Here is an 18,802-nt window from a genome sequence, read left to right as displayed (position 1 = left end):
TTTTGCAGATTCTCCACATCAGTTTTGCCTTAGCACCAGCGTTTTGCTGTCACGTGACACATCCCAACCCTATGTGTCCGTGGACAAGCTACACCATAGCAGGGTTCAGTCGGTTCAGTTAGTCTAGATTAACAGTGATCTGGCACTTTTGTGAGTCTATTCGTAGACCGTGCATGCCCGGTCACTTAGCATAGATGCATATCCTCCGGTTGCACACAGCATGATTATCGGAATTCCCATCAGAATCCATTAGCATCAGTCAGGGGAATTTTCCTGTGCATTTAGCCTATTTTCCTATTTTTGGTTATTTTCACCTATTATTTTTAAGTGACTTTCCAACAAAAGTAGGTAGGGAAATTTTGCTAAGTTAATATATAAGCAAACCCAAGTTAGCACTTTCTGGCAGAAGAGGCAGCAGGAGCTTCTCGCTCAACATGCACTTCTCAGCAGTACCCCCCCGCAGCAGTAGACCATCGCCATACTTCCCCATCCCTTGGCGTTTTCCCTTCACAGAAGCCATCACCATCAACCTCCCGTGCTTGGCGATTTCAGCCTCAACCCACAGCCAGCCCTGGCCTTTTTAGATCATCAGCCTTTTCAGCGTTTTCTTCAGCAGTTACTAACGCTAGGGGAGGACATAATATCAACATTTTGCTAGCGTTTTTGCAGCAGGTCAGCGTTTTAGTTTTCAGCCTTCATCGACAGCAGATCCACACAGTTTTCAGCCTATGCACAGTAGCAGATCAGCCCCCAAGTTGGTTGCAGATGCTCCCCCATTTTCAGCCATAAAAACGCAGCCAAAACAGTCATTTTCAGCCACCAAACAGCCCCGAATTCAGCGATTAGAAGATCACAGATTTCAGCCATCAAGTCGTCGTCGTCACCACCGTCGTCGTCGTCGGCATAGTCCAAGTTGCATCAGTCCATTGCATTCGCATTGTACACATTTGTGCAATCAAAGTAGACCACTCTCGCCGACGAGAGTGGGGCCTTCGGAGGAGGGTTTTACAAACTCTCGGGTGTCGTATCTCTTCTCTCTCCTTCTCTCAGTCTCATTCACTTACACGCACAATCCACTCACTTTGTTCGTGATCATAGCACTCTCCATAAGACGGAAAGCTCTCTCTTTCCCTAAGAACTAAAAGGAACCTTGAGCAATAAAGATCACTAATCTTGAGAAAATACAACATTCATTCCGCTGCACCTTACATTTGCATTTTCAGCAGTTAGACTCCGGACCGCAACCCCCAAACCTTGCAGATCTCACCTTCCCGCAGCAGATCCTCGCCGCACTGTCAGATCAGCCAGCGTTCGCAGATTTCAGCCCGCTATTCGCAGATTTCAGCCGCTATTTGCAGATTTCAGCATCTGCGTTTTCAGCGTGTCGTCGTCGTCACTGACATAGAGTCAGAATTCAGCAGATACAAGATTTGCAGATTTCAGCCCATAGCGTTTTCAGTTTTCAGCCCGTCTCGTCGTCGTCCTCATCGTCGGCAAGTCCATTGCATTGTAGAGATTTATGCAATCAATAGTAGACCGCTTCGCCATAGAGAGTGGGGCCTTCGGAGGAGGGTTTGACAACGTTCTGGTGTAGTATTCTTCTCTCTATCTCTCAGTCTCAACGCCTTCATTCACAGTGTTTATCCACTTTGTTTGTGATCATTTGCACTCTCTCACTAAAGGAACGGAAGGCTCTCCCTTTCGAAAGTAAAAGGAATCCTTGAGCACAGTTTGGAGCACTCATCTTGAGCAAAGTTCAACATTCACATCCGTGCATCTTACATTGTCTTCAATGATTCGTCCTCTAGTGCAATTGGTCGTACTTATGAGGCGGCATTTTACCAACCTTTTCAATCATTGTTGACTAGATCCATTTGTTGCCAAATTGGCTTTATCTAACTGAAAATTAGTTCTAAATAAATTATTGGATTTTTAAGTGTGAGGGTTTTCTTGCTTTGGACACCAGGAAAAATAATTCTAAGTGAATTATTGGAAATATAAGTGAGGGTTTTTCTCACTGGAGACATGCGAGTATATGTATTTCTAGTGCGTCATTTAGAGTAATGACGAGAGCACTGTGAACGGGAATATCTGTAAGGCCACCAAGAACGGGTACTTTTGATACGTCACATTGGATGGGTGACAGGTGTAGCAGGGCTACAATGTCACTGGCATGACTTTAATACCATAAAAGGGCTTGAGAGGGAAAATTGAAAGTTGCTTTATTTCAGGGGTAGTTTTTTATGGATAGCTTTTGAAGCTTTTGGGACTCTGCTTTTAGCATCCCTTGTAAACATTTCTATATGTGGGAAGGGCCTCACAACTCAGAGCATGCCTCACAACTCAAGAGCATGTGGACGCAGAGTCTGAGAGTGAGCGCCTGCCTACTCTCTTGTACTTTAAACACAGATTATTACAAAAAGAAATACCGAAAGGGGTGCCATTCTCTGGGGTCAACATCTCTAGGCACGAAACTATGCCGGGCCAGTGTCCAATCAATTGTGAATTGTGAAGTGTTTTGAAGTGGTTATTTGTGTTGTCGCGGTAGATTTTCGACTTGGAGTGTCCAAGCCTGCTACAGTGGTATCAGAGCATGGCCGATTTCTCTCCTAGGGGAAATCCGATCCTTTTTCCGCCGCACTTATGGCTTTAGGCAGAGATTGGTCAACTTCCTCTGCATCCGGAGATGCGGAAAGAGATCACAACGACGATTCACACGAGGAGTATGTCCCGCCTCGGCCTACTTAGGCGGAGCTCGAAGAGATGGAGCATCGACGATTGATAGGCGATGCAACAAAGACGATGCTTAATTTTGCGAAGGACCCAAAATTTGCAAAATATATGAGTGAGACCTCTTTCGATGAGGTGCACTCATAGTGGCGGCAGACCACAGAACCACCCCTCAAACCGGCTCTCAAGAAACCTCCTACTCCTCGGATGTATACAGAGCAAGAATTAGAAGAGGTGGCTGATGTACGAATTGCTCAGCTTTTTGACGCGCAAAACAAAGCTAAAAAGCACGACAAAAAGCAGAAGAAAGGCGCTGACTTCTCGGGTTATTTGGGTCGTCTGTCTACATTTGAATCGGCAAGAAAGCAAAAGAAGCGTGTACGATTCGAAGGAGTACCCAGTTCTTCTTCTTCTTCTTGTGACAGTTCTTCTAGCTCATCTGACTCGAGCGAAGAAGACAGAAAAGGTAAAAAGTGAAGCAAAAAGCAAAGCTTCGGAAAGGGCAAGAAAAAGGTAAAGAAACCTAAATCTCGCCCCATGGTTGACAGTTCTACAGAGGACTCGTCTTCAGATAGTTCAGACTCTGACGACAGCAGCTTTTATGCAAAGAAGAAGAATTTTTATAAAGCCAACCAATATGACTATCTGGAAGACAAAAGCAAGAAAGTCCGAGAGTTTAAGGAAGGTAGACAGTCATTTAAATTTGACACATTTTCTGGTTATAGAGATGCTTCGAAGGCTTTGTCTTTTATACAGCGGTTTGACATAGCTTTCTCAGGAGGGCGTTACTCAGAGCACATTAAGATTCGGAGGGTTGCCTCTTACTTTAAGGGGAATGCTCGAACTTGGTGGTCCACGCTTCTATTAAACAAGACAATGCCAATTAAATGGCTGAAATTCAAAAGGCTTTTTATTTCTTCTTGGCTGACTCGAGAGTATGAACGTGACATATGAACTGCTTGGAACTATCTTCGGATGACCAAGAAGGATACTTTGGACGCTTATTGCGAGAGATTATGGAGCTCTTTTCTACCCGCCTCTTCATTTAAGAAGATCTCGTTTAAGGAACAGATTGAGCGGTTTACCTTGGGTCTTCCTACAGAGCTCACTGCTTGGAACAAAAGTTAGCTTCCATTCAGGAGTTGATGAGTCATGCGAAACAGGGTTTTGCCATTCATCGGGCAGTCTAACCTACCCCACAGATGAAATCATGACGCAAAGAGCCGAACAGACTTTGACAAATGAAAGTAGAAAGAGGAAGAGCAATCCAGAAAAGAAAGAAAAGAATGCACGACCCAAACTCACTCCTCAGGAGAGAGCTCTCTACATCAAGGAGGGGAAGACTGAAGTGCTTTGGATGCGGGGTAACTGGGCATATCTCCGCGAAGTGCCCTAAAAAGGCACAGAAAGAACAGAACGACAAGGACGATGAGAGGCCTGAGAGTTCGAGAGCAGCTGAAGATCGTGGAAGGAAAGGCAAGATGAAAACAAGACTGGTTCCAGATGGCGTGGGTACTGATCCCAACACGACGGACGAGAGTACAGAACTTTGCCAAGCTTGGGGCAAAGTAAAAGACCAAGAAGCCCTGATCTTCTTTGATGGAGAAGCCAAGGTCAACTTCATTTCACTAGAATTGGTGGCGCGACTCCCGTTCAGATGGAACCACTTGCAGCGGCACCCGGCAGGGACGTAGCCATTACATCTGTCATTTGCATTGTCAGGGGTATTTGGGGTATGAGGACTTCTACTTAATGCCTTTGGAAGGTTGTGATGTTCTCTTGGGAATTCCCTGGTACCACAAGAACAACGCCGTGGTCGACTATCGGGCGAGAAAAGCGACTTTGATCACAGAGAAGGGCAGAACCATTGGATTCAATGTAAAACTTAAGGGCAAGTCTGTCCCTATTGTATTGGCTTCGACCATTTCAAAATTAATGAAATTTAGTCTGTTTGTTTACTCGATCTTTTTGAAAGAGTTGAATGATGAGGATAGGACAAATATGTCTAAACTTGATAAAGAACGCTAAGATTTTCTCCACACTCATGCCGATTGTCTCTCAGAGGGCTTGCCAGACCACCCGCTCGTTGTGAAGATCATACTATTGATCTGATACCTAGAAGCACACCACCAAACCGACCACCTTATCGTGTGAGCCGAGCCCAAAACTAAGAAATTATGAACCAAGTGAAAGACCTCTTGGAAAAGGGTCTTGTCCAGCTTAGTACTTCACCGTACTGCTCTCCAGTGTTGTTGGTTTTGAAGAAAGACGGATCTTGGAGAATGTGCATCGATTATAGAGCTCTCAACAAAATCACCATCAAGAACAGATTTCCGATTCCTAGAATCGATGATATACTTGACCGACTTCAAGGATCCTCGTGCTTTAGCAGGATCAACTTGAAAAGTGGATATCATCAGATCCGAATCGCGCAAGGAGATGTCTACAAGACAACTTTTTGAACGACTTTTGGGTTATTTGAGTTTTTTGTGATGCCTTTTGGTCTAACCAATGCTCCTGCGACATTTAACTGGATGAGGGATAGGATTTTTCGAGAGTACAGACTATTTGTTGGCACTTTCTTTGACGACATCTTTGTTTTCTCCAAGGATGAGGCAAAACATAAAGAACATCTGCTTCAGGTCTTTCAGGCATTACGAGATCACAAGCTAGTGATTAATGCGAAAAAAAGTGAATTTTTCCTATCAGAGATACACTTTTTGGGACACATTGTTTCAGCAGCAGGAGTGCAGATGGATCCGGCTAAGATAGAGACTATCCGTCGTTGCCCTGATTTGAAGAATGTCCATGAAGTTAGAAGCTTTTTGGGATTGTGTCCGTACTACAGGCGGTTCATTAGAAAGTTTGCATAGGTTGCTTCCCCTTTGCATATCTTGACAGAGAAAGGAGTCCCTTTCTCGTGGGGATTCACAGAGGTAACTGCCTTTCAGACTTTGAAAGAGAAATTGATTACGGGATCAGTTTTGACTTTGCGTCTTCATGCAAGAAGGCCATGTCATTGCCTACGAGAGCCGATTGTTATCAAGGCCGGAATTGGTAGCACAGATTTATGAGAAAGAGCTCTTGGCGGTTATCCATGCTCCTACTCAGTGGCGGCACTACCTACTCGGAGCAGATTTTATTGTCTTTATAGACCGTCAGAGTTTACGCTACTTCTTGTCATAGAAGCAGCTATTGGAAAAGCAGATGCGGTCGGCAAACATCTTGTAACAGTTTCACTCCAGATTGTCCATGTGCAGGGACAAAAGAATTTGGTGACAGATGCTTTGTCTTGGAAGCCGTTGGTTCTGGCTATTTCCACGATACATCATAGGAGCTTCGAGGATATGGCCTATCAGTATACCACGGATACAGATTTTGCAGACATTTTTGCACGGATACGGGATGGGGAAACAATAGTGGGATATTCCATTCGAGATGGCTACTTGATGAGAAAATCCATGTGCGTTACACAGCCGTTGGGGGGAAAGGTTATGACCGAGTGCCACTGTCCACCTTTTACGGGTCACCGCGGCATTGCGACCACCTTGAAAGGAGTAGAGGGATATACTTCTTTTGGCTGAGACTCAGGAAGGATATTGTGCGCAGTAGAAGGTCAAGTTTGACAGGCCTAAAGCACAGGGATTGTTACAGCCTTTGCCCATACTCACCCGCCCTTGAGAAAGTATTGCAATGGATTTGATTTTTGATCTCTTGAGAACACAGAGTTGTCACGATGGTATCCGGACTATTATTGACAGATTTAGCAAGCAGACTCATTTCATTCTAATGAAGAAAACAATCAAGCCGGATCACTTAGCGAGACTGTTTGTGGTCAGATTTTCAGATTACATGGCATGCCCGAGACGATTGTCTTCGACAGGGACCCCATATTCACGAGTTTGTTTTGGAAGGCAATTTGAGAGAACTTTGCACGCGGTTGCAGTTCTCGTCATCTTTCCACCCGCAGACTGACGGGCAATCAGAGATTGCCAATTCAGTGGTATTAGATTTGTTGAAGTCTTATATCTTGGATCAGAAGACTCAATGGGAAACGTATCTTATTCGCATTGAATAGGATGACCGTCAAGAACAAGTTTCCGATCCCTCGCATTGAGTATATCCTTGATAGGCTCAATGGGGCAACGGTTTTCAGCAAGGTCGATCTCAAGAGTGGATACCATCAGGTACGGGTATTCAAAGGCGACATCTTCAAGACCGCTTTTCGCACCGAGCGAGGGCAATGGGAGTATATTGTTATGCCTTTTGGATTGACAGGTGCCGTGGGTACATGTAATCGTCTCATGGTAGGTCGTTTCGGCGATATGGTCGGTGTATGTGTGTTCATCTTTTTGGATGATATTCTTATTTTTTTTGCATCGTGGGAACAACATGAAAGGGATGTCGAAAGGGTACTAACCCATTTGGATGAGTGCTAGTTGTACATTGCAGCTAAGAAGTCTGAATTTTTTTCTTACTGAAGTCACTTATCTGGGTTATATCATTTCTGCAGAAGGCGTCGAGCTAGATCCCGCGAAGGTGGAACAGGTTCGTAATTGGGATTTGCCCAAAACTGCATATGATGTGCGTTCTTTTTTTGGTTTATGTCAAGCATATGGTTCGCACATAGAGAATTTTGCACGCATTGCTGCACCTATGACTGATGTTTTGAAAGGGGTAAAGACTCGCTGTCAGCGCGTAGACTTGTTCGAAGCAGCCATTGAGGCTTTCGCAGCTCTCAAGGTTGCGGTGACAGAGGCATCGTGTCTTATCCTTGCCTCTTGGGATGATCCCTTTGAGGTATGGACGGATGCGAGCAATGTTGCCATAGGCGCTGTGCTTCAGCAGCATGGTTGTCCTGTAGCTTTCCTTGGCCGGAAGCTCAATAGTGCGGAAAAATTATTCAGTTTATGATAAAGAACTTTTGTCTGTCATTCACTCTCTTAAGCAGTGGAAGCATTTTCTTTATGGTAGAGAGTTTAGAGTTCGCACAGATCATCAAGTCCTCAAGTGGCTCCAGTCTATACTTAGTGCACATTGGAGTGATCGCCAGGCACAGTGGTCACAATTTTTTGAGCAATTTGGAGGTGTGATTGAGTATTTGCCTGGAATAGCCAACCCTGTTGCAGATGCGTTGAGTCGCAAAGGACAGATTTTGGCTTTTGAGTCAAGATCCACTTTTTCTATTTAGGGTGTGTCTTTCGACAATATGAAGAATTAGTATGTGGATTCCGAGTTTGGTAAGCATTGGTTGCAGGCTCTTGCTTCCCAAGGGCCAAGCAACTATCTCATTCGTGATGGTTTGTTGTATTTTCGTCAACGTTTATGTGTGTTGTCCTCTCTCAGGCCAACCATATTGCATGATGCACATGATTCTCTCACGGGTGGGCACAGGGGAATGAACACCACTTTGGAAAAAATAGAAAGATTCTTTTATTTGCCTAAAATGCGAAAGGATGTGTTTTGTTATGTCACATAGTGCACTATATATCAAAAGGTAAAAGCTCCTCGGGGTAAGCAACAAGGCCTCTTGCTTCCGTTGCCTATTCCTGATGGACCTTTTCAAGATATTTCTATGGATTTTGTGGCTAACCTTCCACCAAGTTTGCATTCAAGGAACACTCAATGTTTGACAATGTCAATCGTTTCAGTAAGTTTTGCATGTTGATTCCTTGTAAAGCCACAATTACTGAACAAGATGTAGCACGGTTGTTCATTAAGCATTGGTACCCCTTATGTGGTTTGCCAAAATCAATTGTTTCAGATAGGGATGTTAAGTTCACGTCCAATTTTGGCGCGCACTCTTTGAAAATTTTGACACTAAGTTAAATTTTTCATCAGCTTTTCATCCACAGTCAGATGGTCACACAGAGATTTACAATCAATTGGCTTTTGATGTTTTAAAGTCATATGTTCATGATCAGCAGTCTCAGTGGGAGCTCTATCTCCCATTGGTCCAGGCTATTTTAAAGGACTCGTTTTCCTTTGCCATTGGTCGAATTCTGTATGAGGCAGCTTTTGACCGTCTGTTCCAGTCACTTTTGACTCTCTCGGTCAGTCAAATGCCTGATACCAATGGCTGAAAGTCAGTCATTGGATGAGATTTCTGAGAGTGTGAAGCTTCGGCTAAGTAAGGCTCAGGAATCTTATTCACGGCTGGCTAACAAGCATCGTCAGGATGTTTCGATCAAGGAAGGAGATTGGGTGTATTTAAGAATCATGAAGCAACGTCTTAAGCAAGTTGGAAATAAGTGTCCAAAGTTATCTTTTCGTATGTATGGTCCATTTCTAGTCATTAAAAAGATCAATGAGTTTTCAATGAAATTGCAGTTGCCTAACTCATGGTCAATGCACAACGTTTTCCATGTTTCTTGGTTGAAAGTGTTTTAGGGAACACCTTGAAAGGACATTTCGGAAGAAGAAGAACCGGAGATCATTGATGAAGCTGAGGTCATGGAGTTGGAGCAAGTGTTGTTGCATTTGTTTCGACATGGTTCCAAAAAGCAAGTGAGACAATACTTCTTGAAGTTCAAGGATCGAGGAACCCACGAAGCGGTGTGGGTCGACGAAGAGTTTTTCAAGGATTATCCAGAGTTGTTGGCAGACTACAAGGAAGCCATGCAGCTCGGTACCAGTACCTCACTTTAAAAAGGAGGGGATGTCACCTGACACATCTAACCCTATGTGTCCGTGGACAAGCTACTTCATAACAAGGGTTTCGTCAGCCCAGTCAGTCTAGATTAGCAAGTGTTTTGGCACTTTTGTGAGTCTGTTCGCAGACCGTGCATGCCCAGGCACTTAGTGTAGATGCATATCCTCTCGTTGCACACAACATGATCATAAGCATTCCCATTTGAATCCATCAGAATCCTTCAGGGGAATTTTCCAGTGTATTTAACCTATTTTCCCTATTTTTGACAATTTTCACTTATTATTTTAAGTGACTTTTGTTGGGAACTGAGTAGGGCAAATTGGGTAAGATAATATATAAGCAACCCCAGGCTAGCATTATTTGGCAGAAGAGCAAGGAGAACACAGGCCACCCCCTCCCTCTCTCAGCAAGACTTTCCTCCTTGGGCGATTTCCTCCAAGCAAGCGACCTCCCATCCCCCGGCGTTTTTCATCAGCAAGTCTTCATCGCCCTAAGACCCCAGTACCTAGCGTTTTCAGCAAGCATCATCGCCTAGACTCCTATCTTTTGGCGTTTTCCATCCATAGCCTCATTGCTATAGTTCCCCCCTTTGCTGGCGTTTTTCAGCAGGCAATTATCGCCAATTCCCTTGGCAATCTCAGCAGTGCACAGCAGCAGCAAATCAGCGATTAAAGCCTCAAGAATTCAGCCATTCCAGATCAGCGTTTTTTTTGGAGAACTTCAAGGCTGCAAATCAACGTTTTTATGAGCAGCAAAACAGCGTTTTCAGCAGCAGCAGATTTCAGCCCCTGACGTTTTTGGACAACATATCAAGTACATCCGTTTTCAGCCCTTGAGTCGGTCTCGTCATCCCCGTCATCAACATCGACATAGCCTAGACTTGCATCGGTCACATGCATCCACTTTGTACCAGTTTGTGCAATCAATAGTAGACTTCTCTCGCCAACGAGAGTGGGGCCTTCGGAGGAGGGTTTTACAACGTCTTTGGTGTCGTATTCTCTTCTCTCTCTATCTCTCAGTCTCACACACTTTCATGCACATGTCCATTCACTTTGTTAGTGATCATTGCACTCTCTCATTAAGAACGGAAGGCTCTCCCTTCCCTAAGAACAAAAGGAACCTTGAGCACATTACGGAGCACTCATCTTGAGAAAAGTACAAAATTCATTCCGCTGCACCTTACATGAGCTCCACTTGCCTTTCATGTGTCTCCACATGTCCACTTTCTCTACATGCTTTGTGAGATAGAGGGTTGCCCAGTTGCCCATGGCACCATGCCATGTATGAGGTGCCAGAGTGTCCCTCTGCTACCATTTGGACTAGTAGACACTTCAAGCTCCCTAGGTTCCCAACAAACACTTCAACCCCTTGAAGCTCCACAAGCATGAGAGGCTCCTTTATTCACTCCTCAAGCTGCTCCTTGAAAAAATCAGCAAACATACAATTGCTGATGATCAGCCCTATCCATGGTTATGGGCCAAATCGGTGACAGACTACTTGGTCTGGCAGTCATGGGTGGTTCCACAACCAAGTGGCCAGGAGAACAGGCCTAGGGTTGTTTGTGTCACCAAGGTTGATGACCTTGATTGGGTTTGGATGCTTGGCTAGCAAAGGTGTCTCTGTTGTCGAGCTTGGAGCATAGACGAATGATAGGTTGATGTCTCATCAATGGGGAAGTTGGCATATACTTCTTGCAGCTTTCCTTAAAGTAAGTCTTCTGACCCAGAAGGTGCTTTGGCATTTGATGAAGGCTTAGATGCGGAGAGGTGTCTGTCATTTGGGACTAATTGATGCAGAGGTGGCTTGTTTCCTCTTCTGCAAGCCCTAAAGTCTTTACTGTGGTAGACATGTCTACTACATCTGGTCAGGGATAGCGAGCTCAAGGCGAGGTGGCAAACTTGTGCTAGCTACTACGTTGAGGTTGTTGGGAGGATCCACATGTATAGATTGAATAGAAACTATAGTAGGGCATAGCCTTTGTGGCGGCCAACCGCTTCGTCAGGCACACTTGGTGGAGACTGGTCAAGTTGGGGAGCTGACTCAATTGACAAATAACTATGGTAAACAAGAGGGTCCATTCCACCCTCAAGCTTAATTGTTCGCATTCAAGGGCCGAGAGTGTGGATCCACATGGTGTCATTGTAAGAGAAATGAAACGAATGCTAATACAAATGTTAAGCTAATCACTAATGCGCACAATGAGATAAAAACAGAGTACTCAGCTGAATGTAATGAAGCTTGATTGCATAATGATAAACTGAACTGGTAGACCTATTTATATACATGAATGGTAGTTGATTATGGGCGTTAGCTAAGAGCTAATCTAGGAGGTAGCTGGCCATTGATTTAGGAGTGACTTGTGATAAAATAGTGGGCCTAATTTGGGGTGGAGTGCACTCCCACTTACAAACATTTTAACATCCCCTCTTAAGTGGGAGAACACGACAACAAAAAAGGGAACTTGATGAGTGGGATGAGAGATCCCCCCTGAAAATTAAGTTCAAGAGAGTAGACAAAGGATCTGACATGATGCATACAACTTGGCTTGATCAGTAGGCTTGGTGAGACAATCAGCCCAATTATCTGCTGTAGGAGTATAGACAAGGGAAATGAAGCCATGCTCCACCAATTCCTTCAAGGAATGATAAGCAATGGAGATATGCCGCATCTTTGAGCTGAGCTGAGGAGCAGAAGCCAAGGCAATGGCTGATTGGTTGTCGCAATGAAGGGAAATAGGGCTTCGATCCATGGGGATGGGAACTTGGAAGACGCATCTCATAGATGAGCTGAGATAGCCAAAGGACCTCGTGAGAAGCAAGTGAGGCGGCAACGTACTCCGCCTTTGTAGAAGAATGTGCGATGGTGTTTTGGCGCTTGGAAGTCCTTGTAATAGCTCCGCCGGCGAGTGTGAAGACATATCCTGAGGTAGAGTATTGAAGAGGATCTTGAGCAGCCCAGTCGACATCCACATATCCTGTAAAAGCAAGAGGACCATCCTGGAAATGGAATGCTAAGGAATAATGCGTAGTGTGTTTGAGGTAGCGGAGGCAATGGAGGGCGGCTTGGCGATGGATGCGGCGAGGGAGTTGAAGTGCACGGGAGAGAATGTGACCGGCATAGCAAAGGTCAAGGCGAGTGCAAGTAATGAGATAGCGAAGCTGGCGAAGAAGCTTATTGTATTTGAAATCTTGAAGAGCAATAGCATCAGCTTTAGTGTAGGGGTGAAGTTCTGGAGCGAGCTTGGCATTGAGGGCAAGTGGTGTGGGCTGACCATTAGCAGAGTGCATACCGAATTGCTCAAGAATTTGCTTGATGTAGTGTGATTGAGAAAGCTTTATGAAGCGACCATTAGGATCACGAGAGACATTGATGCCAAGAAAGAAATCCATGGGACCCTTGTCACTAATAGGAAAGCTGGAGGCAAGCATATCATGCATTATGTCAATGATGGCAGGATGAGATGCAACCGCAAGGATATCATCCACAAAGAGACCTAAGATAGCAAAGCCAAAAGGACGGTGAAGCACATAGACATTGGGATCCGCAAAGAGGCGAATCCAACCATTGTTGGAGAGATGATTGTGCATGCGCAAATACCATTGACGAGAGCTTTGTTTGAGACCATATATGGGGCGATGCAAGCAACAAACATAATTGGGGTGATGGGGATCAATGAAGTGGACGGACTGATGCATATAAATTTCTTCTTCTAGCAAACCATGTAGGAAAGCAGTGATAATGTCGAAATGATGTAGTGGGAGATCAAAACCAGCAGCAATGGCGACAAGGAGACGAAAAGATGACATACCAAGAACGGAGGAATAAGTATCATTGTAGTCAATGCCGGGACGCTGGGTGAAGCCTGGAGCAACGAGCCGCGCTTTGTAGCGCTCAACAGAACCATCAGGGCGGAGCTTATGCTTCAGGAGCCACTTGCAGCCGATGATATTATGATGAGGTGGCCGGGGACCAATGTCCAAGGGTGATTGTGACGAAGGGCAGCAAGCTCAACATGGATTGCTTCAATCCAAGCGGGGGCTTCATCGGAGTTGAGGGGAGCTGAAATGGAGGGCCGACAGTGTCTTCGAGGATGGCGGGAATTTCTTGGGAGACAGCTTCTTCGGAGAGGGTGGTGTGAAAACATGTTGCTTGATAGATGTCCTTCAGTAAGCGAACGCGAGGATGAACGGGTGAAGCTTCACTCGAACTAGGAGGAGAGAACACCGTGGATGTGGTGGCAACTGATGATGAGGTTGGTTGGGGAGAAGTAGCGGAGTCAGAGGTTTGAGATTCGGCTTCAAAGAGTGTGGGGCGAGTGAAGTTGGTGGGAGTGAGAGTAACGGAAGGTGGATTGGAGAGTGCAGCCTGAATGTGAGTGGGGCGGCTGAGATGATGAAAACGCTGTAGGGAAGAGGGGGAGGAGGGAGTGGCGCTACTATTGAGGGAGGAGTGGGCTGGTTTTCGAGCCATGGTGTGAGAGAGGTCACGGAGAGTTGCAGCAGGGGTACGGTAAGCATGACGATGATATGTGCGAAGAGGAGGGGTAGAGCATGTAGATATAGGTGCTGTGTGTGCTGCAGGGAGGTGAGCGTGATTGCAGGGGAGTGTAGGTGAATTTGTGCCGAGGTTACGGGAGTAAATTGAGGCAAAATTTGGACGTGGTTAGAAATTAGAAGGTGTGAAATGAGTTGATTGAGCCTTAATAGGCGTGAAATTAAAAGGGACTGAATTTAAGAAAATTTCAGCCGAATGTGATGGAGCAGCAAGACGTTGCTTTTGCGTGGCTGGAAGAGGGGAAGGAGCGAAAAAAGTAGGGTTGTATAGGGGAGATGCGCAGCCAGAAGGGGAAGGGAGTGAGGGCACAGCCACAGAGAGAGGAGCGTGGGCATGTACGGGGGTAGCCGGGAGGGACTCGAAAGAGAGCGGGGTAGGTGAGCGGGGAGCTGATGATGAGGATGAAATAAGCAATCCCGAGGATGAGGAAACACCGGGTAGTGGAGATATTGGAAGAGGAGAGAGTAGGATTGTGGGCGGGTCGATTGCTGAAGGAGGTGGTGCGGGTGCTGATGTTGAGGGAAGAGCAGGGTTGGTGCAGGAGTATATTTGTAGAAGGGAGTCTTGGAAGAAGACGACGGAACGATTGTAGAGAAAAGTGTGTTTACCTGGATTGAAGAGCTTGTAAGCTTTTATGCCTATGGGATCACCATAGCTGACGAAGATATGGCGAGTGCTCCGAGGTGCCAATTTGGAGGGTGGATGGGTGTCAAGGGCATATGCAGGTCAGCCGAAGATACGTAAGTGATTGAGAGTGGGTGGAGTGCCGAACCAACGAGCATAGGGTGTTTCACCTTGAAGTGTAGAGTTGTAGCTGCGATTTTGAAGATATGAAGCCGTAGAAATTGCCTCTTCCTAGTATCCAGGAGACAATTGCGCTTGAGCGAGCATGGTGCGAGCAGCATTAAACAAAGTGCGATTTTTACGCTCAGCTATGCCATTCTGTTGTGGGTGGTTGGGGATGCTGAATTCATGAAGTATGCCACTTGTGTGGCAAAGATCGCGGAAAGCATTTGAAGTGTACTCACCACCTTGGTCGGAGCGAAATCGTTGAATGCGCCGTCCAATGTGATTCTCAACTTGAGCTTTATAGTGCTGAAAGTGAGAAAGTGTGGAGGATTTTTCTGATAGAAAATAAATAAATGTGTAGCAAGAATAATCATCTATAAAAGTAAGGAAATATTTATGACCTGTGAGGGATTGGACAGGGACACGGCCGCAGAGATCTGAATGAATAAGAGCAAGCAGATGTGAAGTGCGAGATGAAGATTTAGGAAAGGGTTTTTGAGTAGCTTTACCGATGATGCAACCTTCACAGAGGCTGATAGAAGACAATTGTTTGGGAAAACCAAGAGCTAGCTGTCGATTCTTCATTTGATGGAGAGCGTGCTGAGAAATGTGGCCAAGCCTATAGTGCCACTTGAGGGTTTCTTCTTGCATAGCGGTGTTGGCTATAGTGGCGAAAGCATAAGCCGATGTAGATGAATTACCAAGAGGGTAGAGCTTACCTTGCCGAGGACAAGTGATAGTGAAAATCTGGCCACTAGGAGCACGAGCATGGATGTGACAACCGAGACGAGAGAATTCCATCTATAAGCCTTGGTCAGTAAGTTCGGACACAGAGATAAGATTTTTGCGTAGCCCAGGAACATAGTAGACTTGAGGTACAATGATTTTTTGACCTTCAGGCAAAGTGATCTCAACATCACCATAAGCTTGAGCAGATTGGGTGCTATCATCTCCTAAGTTGACTTCTAAGGGATAGAGAGAGGTAAGATTCTTGAGCCATTCCTTGTGGTATGTCATATGATGGGTGGCACCAGTATCGAGGAACCACATATCCGCAGAGGTAGAGTTGGCATCTAGGAAAGTAGCATACAACTACATGGGCGGATGGGGCGGCATGAGAAGTGGTTGGCTGGTGCCATCATAGTGAGATAGCTCAGTATAATGAGCTTGGGCTTGAGGATATGGGCTGAAGTTGCCCGCATTAAACCTTTGGTGGATGTAGCTTGGGAGAAGTCCCTTACTTGCCTGATTCCTCTTTTTCTGATGACAATCTTTTTCTAGGTGTCCATGTTTGTGACAGAAGTTGCATTGAAAGTGAGCATGAGGGTTGCTCTTACCACCATGGTACTGTCGTTGACGACCCATGATTGAAGTTTGAATGGTGGTGGGGAGAAGGTTGCTTGTTGTTGTTGAAGGAGCCTTGGCGGTTGGAGGTATTGCCACGAGGCTTAGCTGGCTTTATGGTGGTGGCAAGTGCCACTGGTTGGGCTCCTGTAGATTGAGCGCGGAGAGCCGCTTCTTGGTGGATTTTGGCTACCAAGGGTTGTAGCCGCAGATTCACAGTTGAGGCTTGTGTGGTGATGAATGCCCGCCAAGAGGATGGAAGGGCTGCCAACAAAATCATGGTTTGTAATGTCTCATGGACGGCCAATCCCGAGATGATGACTTCATCAAGAAGAGCTTGCCAAGTATCGACAAACTTGGTAGCGCTTTGACCTTCTTGCATGTTGGTGTTCACCAATCTCTTGATCAGGGAGACTTGGTAAACTAAGTCAGTACGCTCATATGACTTCTGAAAGAAGGACCATATAGCTTCTGCTGGTTTCAGAGACCATACCATTTGCACTTGTCGATCTCCGCAATGGAGGATGATCTCCATGTGAGCAGTGTTGTCTTTAGTCGTCCACTCAGCTGGCACAGGACTTGGAGCTGGAGTGGAGACAACATCCCATAGTGGAAGCTCCTTGAGGTAGAGCTCCATCTTCAACTTCCAGACTTGATAGTTGTTGCCATTAAGCTTGTCTATGGTGTGATACCTAGCTTTAAGAGAAGGGGTGGAAGAGCTCTTTGCCATCTTGCAAGGTTCCGGGTGCCTTGGAAGAGAGGAGCAAGCAGCAAGACGAATGTTGCTAAGAGGAATTAAGGATCTAATTGCTTGCAAGCTTGAGTAGGCTGTTAAGCTAAGAGGGGCTTTGATACCATGTAAGAGAAATGAAACGAATGCTAATACAAATGTTAAGCTAATCACTAATGCCGACAGTGAGATAAAAACTGAGTACTCAGCTGAATGTAATGAAGCTTGATTGCATAATGATAAACTGAACTGATAGACCTGTTTATATACATGAATTGCAGTTGATTATGGGTGGTAGCTAAGAGCTAATCTAGGAGGTAGCTGGTCACTGATTTAGGAGTGGCTGGTGAGAAAAGAGTGGGCTAATTTGGGTGGAGTGCACTCCCACTTACAAACATTTTAACAGTCATTCCCCCAATGATGCAGTGCTTTAGTGTGCCTAAGCAGAGGTCTATCAGTCTATCAATGAGTAGGGGGACCCTCCCTCCACTTGTGGAAGGTGCACCACCATCAAATCTAGGCTGAAGGTGAAATCTTGTACGTGTAGAGGCACCTTGCCCACAATACCCAAAGGGTAGACAGGCCCTTTGTCAGCAAGGGTGACTCTGAGGGAGCTGGTCTAGTAGGCTGGAGACCCAAGTTTAGCATGGTAAATTCAGGCATCAAGGTGATCAGGACTTTATACTAGGTAAGAAGAGCTGTCGCTTTCCTTGGTAATATTACATAGGGCTCTTGAGAGGGCTGGGATGGTCTTTAGACTGCCATGTACGTGTCATCCATAAGTAGCCTAAGAATGAACCAGTCTATTGGGAAGAGGACCTTTTGTGTACTAGTCGAGGTACGAGACCATTTGCCTCCTTGTTCCGAGTCGATCTGCTGGACCATACTAGACCAGTCTGGACTTTGCTCAAGCGGGCTAGACCACAGTCAACCTACTGGACTATATTGATCAGTCTGGACTATGCTCGACCTTCTAGACTACTGTCGACTTGCTTGACCATTCTAGACCAGCCTAGACCTCAATCGACCTGCTAGTTTGCTAGACCAGCCTGGAGTAGTTGAGTTGAGACTAGCGAGCTAGCCTATTCAATGAACTCTTCCAGCTTGGCTAGCTACTCAACTGGCTTCAACGAGCAATGTAGAGTGAGGCTTCAATTGGGGTCTCACCGGGTGTGCCAAAAATGAGAGCCACCTATAGTAGGCTAACTATGTCGTGCTCTCTAATGTGGGTGCTTCTCACTGCAATATACAAGATACCTCTCTCGGATCTCCATGGCGCACAATAGGACAACTGAAGACATATTGGACCTTGGCATAACTAAAATGACATACAGCAAGGAAATGTACTTCCAGTATACACAACAAGATAGACACCAACCTCAGAATGAGCCCAATCACTCTCAATGTATCAGCTACAGACTAGCTGGCAGCACACACTACTCGAGACCAAGTACTCACAAGGTACAATGTGGGTCTTGAGGCTCAAACAGTGCAGGGAGAGTGTTGTTTGTATGACTAGAATCTAGACCAAAGACTCATACCCAAGCTCGTGTCATAATGATCACAATTGATGATAACACCCAAGGCTACTAGGAAATATCTTCGAGGGACAGCTACACATCTTTGGACTGTTGTGGGAATTCGTAGGATAGCCATGGTGTCATTCGGCTACCACTCCTCTATGTCCCGCCAAGCGCCTTTGGTCTACTAGACCACTGACATCCTTAGTCCATCAGTCGAGTGCCAGCCCAAGTGTGAACCCACCCAAGACCAACTGTAACTGTCTGTCTAGTGCATGTGAGACTGTAGCCCAGCTACAACTAGCTCAGGAAGCATGCCTTCTTTTTGTATTTTCATTTTCTAAGATCAGAGTCAGTACATAGAAGCTTCAACTCTTAATTAAAAGGTCCAGCATGTACATTGTAGCTAATTTACCTCTCTAAGGTTCAATGTGCAAATATTAGACTTACAATATCATGCTCTCAACTCTGGACGTGTTTTGA

The 18,802-nt window shown here is 45.6% G+C and overlaps 2 protein-coding genes across 2 annotated transcripts in view; both read left to right on the top strand.

Annotated features, from left to right (window-relative positions):
- LOC147460697 (uncharacterized) overlaps positions 1 to 18,802 on the top strand; it is a 68,544-nt gene that overhangs the window by 33,636 nt on the left and 16,106 nt on the right. The window lies entirely within an intron of this gene.
- On the top strand, positions 1,556 to 18,799 carry LOC147460698 (uncharacterized). Its single transcript, XM_086508413.1, has one exon. It carries the CDS (start codon positions 12,403 to 12,405, stop codon positions 12,703 to 12,705), a length of 303 nt encoding a protein of 100 aa, XP_086364539.1. The 5' UTR covers positions 1,556 to 12,402; the 3' UTR covers positions 12,706 to 18,799.

Source organism: Adiantum capillus-veneris, chromosome 3 (assembly GCF_014529385.1).
Source record: "Adiantum capillus-veneris isolate H3 chromosome 3, ASM1452938v2, whole genome shotgun sequence".
Lineage (NCBI taxonomy): Eukaryota > Viridiplantae > Streptophyta > Polypodiopsida > Polypodiales > Pteridaceae > Adiantum > Adiantum capillus-veneris.
The sequence above is the reverse complement of the archived record's forward strand: the minus strand, read 5'-3'. Positions and strand labels throughout refer to the sequence as shown.